The following is a 12,653-nucleotide window of genomic DNA, read 5'->3' on the forward strand; positions in this document are numbered from 1 at the left end:
TGTAAAAGATAATTAAATAAATTAAAGTTATTAAAAGATAAAAGACTTAAATATATTTAAGGCATTTCATAAATGAAAATTTTATTCTAGGTGTTTAAGAATTTTTTTTTATTTTGAATCCGCAATATATAATTTTATTTTATTTCTAGCCATTTTATTAGTTAAATAATAACCTATTCCATTATAAAATGATATTTTCAATATTATTAAAAGTTGTGATGATGTTATATTATCATTTAAGTGAGGATCATAATTCAAAAAATAATTAATATATTAAAAGACTCAAAACAATGATTTTTTTTATATTAGAAACCTAAAAGAAAATTGGTTATTTATGAATGAACTTAAACCTATTTAAGCTATAAAAGTATAATTTATTATTAGTTTGTTTTACATGTATAGTATTAAGAAAGACATTAAAAGTGAATTATGAGAGGAGATTCCTTTCCGTATGGGGGTTGCAATAGCACAAGTTCCAAGTACCGGCTGAGCTACTACACTTTAAAAGCTGCCTTCCTCCTTCTTTCTCTTCTCTCTATCCTTCTCCCCCTTCCTCCAAAACTGACCAAGTCCCATACTCTTCCGCCATATCACTACTTTTCAACACGCTCTAATTTAAACAATACTCCCACTACCGCACATGGATATTTTCACTTCCTATACATAACCCTATTCCGCCATCTCTTTTTTCACACTTCATTTCCTTCTTCTTCTCTGATTTTGGTTCATGGCGTGGGCGAAGAAGCCAGGTGACTCAAATAATGTAGGCTTTATGAGATGGTTAGCGTTGGTGTTGGTGTTGGTGTTGTTATCGGGCTTTTGGTGTGTTTCGGGTGTGAAAGAAGGAAAAAGGAATGCGTACGCGACAATGATGTACGTAGGTACGCCGAGGGACTACGAATTCTACATAGCCATACGCGTGCTTCTGAAATCGCTGGCTACGCTCGACGCTCAAGCCGATCTTGTTGTCATTGCTTCCCTTGATGTTCCTCCTCGCTGGATTCGTGCTCTGTAAGTCCCATTCTCTCACATCATTGCCATTTTATTTTTATTTACTTTTACTTTTATTATTGTTACCGTTTTCTTGTCCTGTGTTTGCAATTGGTTGATTTTATTTTTGAGAAAGAGGGAAGGATATTTTTTTTTTTTAGCAGTCGTAATTAAGATTTTGATTTTCTGGTAGGACCTCAAAGTGTCCTATGAGCTTTGAAAAATTGGGTCTGTTATCGTACTAACTTTTGTCCAGAACTTAGTAGTTGTTGTACTTAGAATTCTTCGTGGAACATCCAAATATTCTTGCAAGCTTCGATATGCAAGTCACAGTGTGTTTGATTGAGTAAAGTGAAATGAGATAAAAATTAATTAAGATAGTAAAATATAAAAGTGTGAATCACATTTTTAGGTCTCTTTCGTCTCAATAAAACGGAGGGCAGTCATACTTAAAATCTTTGTCCCTCGTCAAGGATAGAGATTGAATAAAAGGAGAAAAATAATTGGAAAATGAAAAGGGATTCATGTCATAAAACGAGGATAGGGTTGGGGAATCGGGACCATTAGTTCGGTTTGGGTCGATTTGATTGTGTGGTGACTAGTGACAGCCCATAATGTTATTGCTTTAATTAAAGGGTTTGTGGGCATGGATGTCCACGTCCTGATCTGGATTGAAAACTCTCAGGTCCCATTAACTACCTTGCCTGGGTCCATACTCACTTTCTATGTTGGGGTAGAACTAGGGATCGCATTTTCAATAGAGTTTAATTTTTATGGGTTTTTTTTTTTTTTCCAACGTATTTCCTTTGAGATACACAAGGCAAAGAATAGAGATAATTCTTTTTAAGAAAATTGTAGATTTAGTCCCACTTTAAAGTTTGAGAGTTTTGCCCCCACTCAAGCTAATTTGAATTGATAATTTCTGATAAGGAAAAATGTTAAGAATACGCTCTTAAGTTTTTTGTCTGACTAATGAATATTTTTTTGAAAAAAATAATTATATACAGAGACAGTGTAGCATTATATATGATAATTGTTAACTTTTAAAATAATTATATAAAAATAATTTAAATAATAATTTATGATGGGATAAAAGTAAAAATTATTTTACTCTTTACATGTACATGGACATAATTTAAATAATAATTTATGTTTACATGTACATGGACATTAGATTCATTTCCTGGTCTTGTATTCAATTAACCAGTGTACGTTGTTACGAGTTACGACTCCTCTTGTATGATTGTCCAACAATTGTACAATCTTCTTCAATAAATGAAGAGTTATATCTGGTATAATTTTTTTTCTAAAGTACGTAATTATAAAATGACAAATTATTATTACTATGAAAATGTATTATCAAGTAGTTATTTATAATTTTATTATATATGATGATTTTTAATTAGGTGATAAGATTAATAAAAAATTTGCACTATTTAGTACAATTAAATTAAAATCTTTTTCAAATAGTGTAGTAAGGTTTTTTGCCCTTCTTTCCTAAGTGCAAGTTGTCACAGTATGTTGTGAGGGGCGGTGGCGTTCTTATCGACTTTAAACTGCGCGTGAAGTTCAAGAGTGTTTGACGATGGTTTCAACGTCCTTGGATTGTTGTTCAACGTTCTTTCGTGTCTTGTTCCTATTTGGTTATTGTTTCTGGCGGTCGGCAAATACTACTCTAGTTACCAACAACTTTGATGTTTTTATGCATTGAATTTTAATAGGATAAAACTTAGTCCAAATATGTTTTAAGGTACTTCAATCTAATAATATTTGAAAATTTACTTTAATAATTTATGTAATAAAAAATGTTATAAATTAATATTAATATTAGTTATTAAAGTAAAATTTAAATGAAAAATAATATAAAAAAGTATATTTATATTTTGTCTTTTATAAATTGTACTTCATTAAGAAAATTGTTTGACGTTCCTTTAAGATATATACACACTATGGAAAGAAGAAATAGGAAGTTCGCAAGACAAAAATAAGAGATCTTATTAAAAAAAATTACTCCTTTCTTTATTCTCCTAAAAATATATATACCTTGTTAAAGTGTGAAAACATCATTTATTCTTTACAAAATATAAGGTGGAGCTTGGTTTAGTTTGAGTATTTTCTATTTTTATTTTTGAAGTAAACAAAATAAAAATAAAAATGTTTGTTTGAAATTTAGAAAATATTTTTTTAAAATATTTATAAAAATAGACCCAAAATAATAAATCAATATTTTCAGCCTTTTTAAAGAAATAGAAACGCAATAACACCTTTCTTTTCAATACATGTTTTTTAAATCTTAAAAATTTGTAAAAATTATTTTCAAAAAATAAAAACAGAAAATAAATATTGAAATCAACCGTCACCTTTTTTTCCCCTAAATTATATTAAGAAATTGTTGCACCTATCCCTTATCGTTCAATTCCATGGTTAAAAACAAAGAACCCTTGTCATACTATTTTGTTCTCTATTGTCTGATGGTGGTGCTACGTCGTTTGTAATCGAATCATTGCAGAATTTGTCACTTCTTAATATTAGAACTAATGTAATCATGCATTACTGCATTTTCGTTGACATCAATTTATTATAATATGTTTATATACAAACTTACTACGAAGGTATATTAGAAATTCCGATCAAGTGCATTATTTTTTTAATTTTTTTTATAATTTTAGTGTGTTAGTAGTGTTCTTGAAATACATATCAACATAGCATTAACCTTCCAAGATTTAAACGATGTTTTGATTTTATAATTTTATATCATTTAAGTTTCGGCTCCTATTGTGCTTTCATATTAGGTCCGTATAATTTTTACTATTTAAATAGACATCTGAATAAATAAAAACTATTAACTATTTATTCTTTGCTATAACCTATAAGACGAACTGATACGAGTTGGTTGTTGGGAGAATTCTAGGGAAATAAACATGTTTGGATTTATATTAATAAGTCATAAATAATCACATAACAGAATTTATACCATATTTTGATTTAAAATCTTTAGACTTAGGTTTATAAGTCTTCTTCTCACTTATATGATATTCAACTTTTTCAGTTTTATTTGATGTTGTATTTTACCTCATACTTGTACTCCAACAAATAGATTTAAAATAGTTGAGTTAAATCGGGTCGGTGTCATTAGATTGAATATTTAAAGGAATATAAAAAATTGTGAAAATTACTAAAAGAAAACACAAAAAAAAAAGGAAGGGGAAAGTGAAAAATTCTAAATATTAAGAGTAAATAATTATTTAATTTCAAAAGTTAAATGTAAAAAGAATAAATAAATAAATAAATTAAATATTTATTATAATTAAATATAATTTTTATTTTATTTTAATGTGGTTAGATTAGATTGAATTTAGTCATATGTGAAATATTTGAACCCGATTACTTTTGGTTCATCAATTTTAAAAAATTAATAATTAATAATTCTGAAATAAAATTAAAATGCTAAATATCTCTTGTTTAGGAACGTAGGAAATTAGAAAGATTTTAGATGATATTAACGTGCATACTAAATAACGTACTAGTGCTATTTAATGAGGCTTCATTATGAGTTGTGACAAGCTTAATGAAATTGATGGCTAGGGTTTTAGACGGTTGTGTAGTGGTCCCTACTTTCATGCCATAATAAATTACTTAGATGAACATCTCCACAATTGAAAGGTGAGATTAATACTCGTTGTTTGTAGAGTACGAGACTGCTCCTTCTTAGATATGCCAACAAGGGTTCTTTAATCCTTGAGCACAGGCTTACTCATCATTTAGTTTTATCAATTACTCCAAAGCATGGAGGAATCATGAAGATGAGCAAGATGGTGCCTAATTTGATTACCGGCTATTTGTCTTATCTGAATTTTCACAACTTGAGCCAACAAGTATATAGTGAATGACTAATCATATTTTGATCCCTAGTCCCTTGGCTAGTGGAACTCTCAACACCTAGTTTTAAAGTTGAAAGTTATTACTATATTATACCAGTGTTAGTTATCAGAACAATTAGTCACTCAAGCGACTTTGTTTAAAACAAAAGGTAATCGCTCAAATAAAATAATAAGAGAGAAGAAAAGGATGTTTATAAATATTGGACGCATGAAAATCAGCAAGAAAACCAATTTGTTGGAGTACCCCTGAGTATGACCGTGTACAAGTTGAAGTATAATTACCTCTATTTTTGTATTGGACAATTGCGTTGCGTGTATGGACTTATTATTGGCATTATTAATTGATGAATTGAAAATTGACAACCCTTTTTGTTTTTATTGGTGGATCGTGTAGTGAAAAGGAAGATGGTGCGAAAGTAGTGAGAGTGGAAAATCTGGACAACCCCTACAAGCATCAAGATAATTTTGACAAGAGGTTCAAGTTATCGTTGAACAAACTCTACGCATGGAGCTTAGTGGACTATGACAGGGTGGTGATGTTGGACGCTGATAACCTCTTCCTTCAAAACACGGACGAGTTGTTTCAATGTGGACAATTCTGTGCGGTCTTTATCAATCCTTGTGTGTTCCACACAGGACTCTTCGTCTTGCAGGTACATACATTTAATTTGTCCAAACCCCCCTACAATTTAACAATCTACGAAACTGCAATATAACTCCAAACTTCACATAAATTATTGCCACCTTTAAATCGTGTTATTTTAATGCTTCATTGTCCTTCTCTAGGGTGTAAAGCAGCTTAATAAATAACCCAAAGTGTTTGCATCGTGATGTACGATTCTATTGTGTTTACATATGAAAAATAGAAAAATGATTTAGATAGCGGAAAAATCATGTGTTTGATTATCTCCGTGTATAAAATTTTCTTGAATCAATGCCCAGTCATACAGCACAAACAAATTTGATTTAATGAACACATGTGGTCGGTCTTTCTCCTAAGAAAAAAAACAGCTTAATAAATCAATATTTTAACTAAGGTGGTTAATATAAGGGGAAGAAAAAATAATTACTCACTTTTGGATGGGAAAAATGACTTACTTCTGGATGAATTTAATTAATTAATCGTTTTAATAGTGTATCTTTCCTCAAAAGATAAATAATATAAGCTGAAAAAACGTAGTAATATTAATAGTAACATCTTATCAGTGTATTGAAAAAAGGAAAATGTTCTGTTCATAGGTGCTCTTGATTGACTTGAGAGCATTTAGTAGATCACATGTCAGTATCTGTGGTAGATAGGAGTATTATCTAAAAAAGTAAAGTATATTAAATGTTAGTACTCCTTAACTGCTGTTAAAAAAAACAAATGCTACTCCTTGACTAGCATGACACACTTTTTTGTGTTAAAATGTTTCGGGAGTTTCGATTCGGAATCAAATTAATTTTACAAAATTGATTTTGCTATTAATTTTAAAATTGATGTGTTTTTTATTTGGATTTGTATTTGTATATTCTTATTCTAAAAATTAATAGTGCAATTTAATATAAATTTTTTATTTCATATAGAAATTATCAAAAGTTATTTTAATTAAAAATTAATTCTGGATCAGAATCAATTGTTCAATATAAAATTAAACATGTCAACATTTCCTTAAAATCATAATACATATCATTTGACGTGATTAGAAACAATCAATAATCAAACCAAACACACACTTATCTCTATCTAACAGGTTCTTATTATTTGATATTTGCAGCCATCGATGACCGTGTTCAAGGACATGGTTCATGAATTACGTAATGGGAGAGAAAATCCTGATGGTGCAGACCAGGGTTTCATAGCTAGCTATTTCCCAGAGTTACTTGATAAGCCAATGTTTCACCCACCACCTAATGGCACCAAGCTTGATGGAACATATAGGCTTCCTTTGGGTTATCAGATGGATGCTTCTTACTATTGTAAGTATATACCTTAGCTTTTGAAACTGCACTTCTGAATGCTTTATTAATAAAATTCTGATCATCCCAGTTCATGCTAATATGGCTCCTAACTTCTTCAGATCTTAAACTTCGCTGGAGCATACCCTGTGGACCAAATAGTGTGATCACATTCCCAGGGGCACCATGGTTGAAGCCATGGTATTGGTGGTCCTGGCCTGTTCTGCCATTAGGCCTCCAGTGGCATGATAAACGTCGCCAAACTTTAGGGTAAGGTCCATAACGGATGCATTCTTTTTTTGTACCCATGAATTGTATACAAATAGTGATGGTGATCTTTTGTGATTTACTAATATTTCAACTTGAAAACACTGAATTTCAGAATATGGTCTTGTTTTAATAAACTTTTCAATAAACAGACACTTATAAAAAAAGAAAATAAATTAAACTTCTTTCATAAGTTAAAATTAGCTTATCATAAGTCAAAATCAACTTTTGAAGAAGTTAAATGAGAAAAGTTCCATGAAAGTTGGAATTTTACAAGTTGAGAAACAAATTTCATATTTATCTCTTTATTTTCTTTTCCTGTATGTATTTATTGAGAAGTTTATTCAAACAAGATCATGATAAACACATAGATAACTCCACACATGACTATGTTCTTTTGTTTCTTTTTTTATAGTAGCATTTTGTTTTCTGTCACATAATTTGAGCTGATTTTTAACCGTTCTTTTAAAATCATTTTCCCCTCAAATATGTAAGTCATTGTAACAATTGGTCTATTATTTACTACAGGTATGGTGCGGAGATGGCTGTGATACTTATTCAATCGGCAATATATTTGGGAATAATAGCAATGACTCGTTTTGCAAGGCCAAGTCTCTCAAAGCTATGCTATAGGCGCTCTGACAAGAGCATCAACTTGGTGCAGAACATCCTCAAATTGGTGGCATTGTGGAGCATCCTTGCGGCTTACACAACACCCTTCTTCATCATTCCTCACACGGTTCACCCTTTGTTAGGATGGCCTCTCTACTTGCTTGGTGTCTTTGCATTGTGCTCTATTGCAGTCAATGCCTTTCTGCTGCCAATGTTGCCGGTTCTGATGCCGTGGCTCGGGATCACCGGTGCTTTGATTGTCATGGCTTTTCCTTGGTATTCAGATGGGGTGGTGAGAGCATTGTGCGTTTTTGGTTATGCATTCTGTGCTGCACCGTGTGTGTGGGCATCTATGACTAGGATAATGGCAGGGCTTCACCAGTCTCTAGAAAGGGAAGCTTTTTTGCCAAGATTAGGAGAATCTTCACCACCCTCTTGGTTTAACAAGTTATATTGAGCTGTCTGATTGAGCATGATTGAATGCTTGGGGACATAGATGACAAGCTCATTGGAAACTGAAGGGGAGGAAGTGCCATGGATTTAGAACCATTATGATGTTACGGTCGAAATTATATACATTTTTCTTGGAGCGAGATGGCCATGTTGCACTTACTAGGAGGAGGAACAACGCGGAGTTAGTGTGTGTATATAAAGATAAAGATTGTTTTGCTATTTTTCACATACATATGTATCAATTATTGCACGATTGGTTCTTGTATTCAAATTTTTAAACTTGTTAGACAGTGAGATAAGATCAGAGAGTTCGGCATCATTAGAACATTTTGTTACAACACTGAATCTCTTTGCTATATTATTGACACCCTTGGTAAAAATTGAAGAAAACTCATCTCAATGATATATCACTTTCACGACAACATATTAATATTGGATAAGTTATATGTATTTTCTTGCGTCCTCCTTATTACACTTCTCCAATTAGAATTGGAATTTTATCTTGATAACGTATAATAAAATTTGATTAAAGGTCAATGTAGTTTACATGAACTGATGGAAGAACGAATTCATAATCCAATGTCCGACCAACAATTTATGTATGACACTTTTATGCTGGGACCAGGATTTTATACCAAAATAAACCACTCTTCTAATGCTTCTTTTATTTTTTTTAGTAAAATTTCATGTCAATCCTACTAAATAATCTGACTTTACTTGTTATTAGTAGAAATAGAATCAATATGAAAATTTACTCGAAAAATATATATAAAATGTGTGCTAGTAGGGTTACGGTGATTTATTTGATTGACTTTTGTATTCGTTATCTATTATCGTATGCTAGACTAGCTGAGATGGAAGAAAAGGTAACATGGGCCAAGAGACCCCAAAAAATTGATAAAAATAAAGGGGTCTAAATTTTAATATCGTCCATTTATGTATGGAGTTTGTGTTAAAATATCTTTTAAAAAAGAAAATATCAAAGATTGTAGGGACTAAAATATATTTGGTACTAAAAGAAAATATCAAAGATTGTAGGGACTAAAATTAAAATATAGTAAAATTATAGGAATAAAAAATATATTTAAGTAAATAAAAAGATACTTTTACATTAGTTTTTATTAAATAAATATTTATAATCTTTTGAACTGTAAAATCATACACGTTTTTAGTTCCAAATGAAAGACTAACCTCACATTATTTTTTTTAATATAGACTAAAAATGAACATTTTTATATGAATTAAAACTACAAAATAATATAATTTTAGAAAACAAAAACATTTTTAAGCTAATTATTTAAATGCTATTACTTCAAACAAAATTTAGAACATATTCATAGTTTTTTTTTATTGTGATTGTAGAGCATAATACAGTTTTTTTTATAATAATAAAATGGGGTAGTATATTCAAGTGAATATGACCCCCCTTGAAGCACTACAAGAAATAAATTTAACTAACACTCCAGTGGACATTAATTTCTTACTAGAATGACTTGTCATTAACTCTAAGCAACTAACTAAACGTTTATTTCTCACTATAAATGACCTCTCATTAATCATTACAATGGTTTATTATGACTCGTCTATCATCATCATGGGTTAGGAAGCCTAAACATGCTAAAACTAACCTACAAATTATACTCGATTCATCCCTAAATATAAGATACCTATAACTAATTCATACCTATTAAAAAAATTGATTAATTTAATTAATAACGTTAAATTTATTTTATAAAAAGGGGAAAGAAAATTTCAAAAAGTGTCATATTTAGGAATGAATAGAGTAAAAAGACTTAGGAACTTATTCCAATGAAAAAATAAGTGCAAAAAATACATTAAAAATAAGAAAAGGGGTCTAATGAACCATTCAACCCAAAAGCTAATTAATAAAACCAACTAATTAAACTGCATTGCATGAATGCTTCTTGTTCATGTGAATTTTGGATTTTTCATGTTGTCTTTTAAATTGGACTTAAATCATCATCAACTTGTATAAAAGTGATCCATTGGTGTAGTTTTTTTTTTTACAAAAATCCACTTTGATTTGAACTTTCCTTTATCTACATAATTAAGCCTTGCAAAGCTTCTTTCGTTATCTAATGGACGTTTATTTCTCAGATTCAATTATATTTTCGGAAAAGCTTACGGGAAATATTATTCTCATAAAAAATGTTTGATATATACTTCTAATTTTTGGGAATATTTTAAATTTAATTTAATTTAAAATAAAAATATTAAATAAATAAATAAATAAATGAGGTAGAATAACAAGAAAGTGAAAAAATATTTTAAACATTATCATGAATATAAGATTTCCAACCTTTACATGAGAATATGAAGATGAATAAATATGTATGATATGGATGCCTAGAATGAGTTATGTCTAAGAATATTATTTTATTATCTTTTAACAAACATGAGAAAACATATTTTCATCTTCACATTTCTTAGAATCAAATAAAATTTCGTGAAATAAATATGGATATTGTCCTTAGATCTAGTCATGAAACCTCCTTTATCTCACAAATGATTTTTTTTTTTTTTTTTGGTTTAACCCCGAGTATATGAGACTTCTTATTTAGCACAAAACTAATTCTTTCCTACCGATCAATCCAAAGGAATTTTGAATTGAATGGTTAGTTTCTAGACTAAAAATAAGGAGTTAAATAATGTGAAAAATAAAAGGAAATTTGATAGAAGTTAAACTTATGATTTTTTATTTAAAGCCAAAGTAATAAATAACTAAGACACTTATTTTGTTTAATTAATTTTATAAACACTATTTTACATGTATTACTAGCCTAGAATTATTAATTTTTTGAATTTTAAAAATTTATAAATTAAAATAAAAATATTTATTATTTAAATATATCTAATATTTTCATGTATTTATTTTATTATAAACTTTATTTTAATATAAATTAATAAAATATTATATATACAAATTTGTTCTTATTTTGTTATAATTTTTAAAAAAACTATATAAACTAATATATAGATTATTTTTTAAAAAAATATTAAGTAATTTATACAAATTACGTAAATTTAAAATAATATTCAAATAATCTAAAAATTAAAAATTAAAATTAAAAACTAAAAATAATATTTTTATAATGAAAATAAAAATTTTATTATTTATATGTAAAATAAATTTATATAATTTTTTATAAATTACATTAAATAATTTATATAAATAATTTAAATATTTATTTATGAAGCTATTTTTATTTATATAATTGATATTAAAAAAATTATTTACTAAATACTTTTTATAGTAAAAATGAAAATATTAACATACAACGTTCCTAAAAAATTAAATATAAATTTTTATTAATTTATATAATTAGAATAAAAATAGTTTACATATGAAAATAAATTTACTTAAATTTTATAATTTACAAATTAATTGATGAAATTATATTGATTTATATAATTAGAGTAAAAATAATTTTTATAATAAAATTAATTTACAAAATAATTTATATATTAATTTATGAAATTTAATTATAAATTGGTAAAATAAAAATAAAAATATGTAAGCAAACTATTTAATATAAAAATATATAAAATGATGTAAAATAAAATTAAAAATATTTATATATTAAGTATTTTTTAATTCGAAAAAAAATTAATAACTTTTGATTAATAATACATATAAAATAGTATTTAGAAAGTTAACTAAACAATAAACAAAACTAGTGTTTTAATAATTATTATCTTATCATTGAATAAAAGATCATAAGTTTAACTTTTATTAAAATTATTTTTATTTTTTTACTTTATTTAACATTTTGTCATGTAAAGGTCATGTCAACAACTTATATAAGACTAATACATAATATCAAAATTAATGTTTGACTTTGGACGACAATTAACAGAAGAACCAAAATTGTTTAATATTGGAAATAAAAAGACTAAATGTTTTGATTTAAAAATAAATGAATCAAAATCACCAATTTAAAATTATAGGAGGACCAAAATTATAATTTAACATAATTTCTATCGATTATAGTAGTTATTTAATTTAATGTGCTTAATTTTAAGTAGTCTTTATTTAAAAAAAATATTTAAGTAGTTTTATTTAGTAAGTCAATAAACTTTCAAAATTAAAGTGTGGTTCAATGAATAAATTATCAATATTAGCTCATTTAGAGATTATAAAAAACCTAATTGATCAATGTATCAATTAATAATTGATAAAGTTATTAATAACAATACAATTTTCTTTATCAAATATTGATGATCACTTAATTGATTAAGCAGAGAGCATGAATTATTGTAAAGCTCTGAGGTACTTATCTTTGATTTCATGGATAAAAAAATGAAGACTACTAATCACTCTAATTGTAAAAATTTGAGGTAGAATAGTTCAAAATCATTTTATGTTAATTTTTTTGTTTTTAACAATAAATATTAAATATGTTTTACATTTCTAACGCGTCAAATATATTTATTTTATTTAATATTTTTATAAAATGATAGAAAGATTCATATAAAACTTTAGAAGATTTG

At 27.6% G+C, this 12,653-nt stretch overlaps 1 protein-coding gene across 1 annotated transcript; it reads left to right on the forward strand.

Moving 5' to 3' along the window:
* Positions 1-445: 445 nt before the first annotated feature.
* Positions 446-8,563, forward strand: LOC114412165 (putative glucuronosyltransferase PGSIP8). Its single transcript, XM_028375960.1, has 5 exons — positions 446-1,011; positions 5,266-5,524; positions 6,629-6,830; positions 6,932-7,079; positions 7,605-8,563. The coding sequence occupies exons 1-5, from the start codon at positions 728-730 to the stop codon at positions 8,143-8,145; spliced, it is 1,434 nt and encodes a 477-aa protein (XP_028231761.1). The 5' UTR covers positions 446-727; the 3' UTR covers positions 8,146-8,563.
* The last annotated feature ends 4,090 nt before the right edge of the window (positions 8,564-12,653 follow it).

This window comes from Glycine soja, chromosome 5 (genome assembly GCF_004193775.1).
Source record: "Glycine soja cultivar W05 chromosome 5, ASM419377v2, whole genome shotgun sequence".
In the NCBI taxonomy this organism is placed as follows: domain Eukaryota; kingdom Viridiplantae; phylum Streptophyta; class Magnoliopsida; order Fabales; family Fabaceae; genus Glycine; species Glycine soja.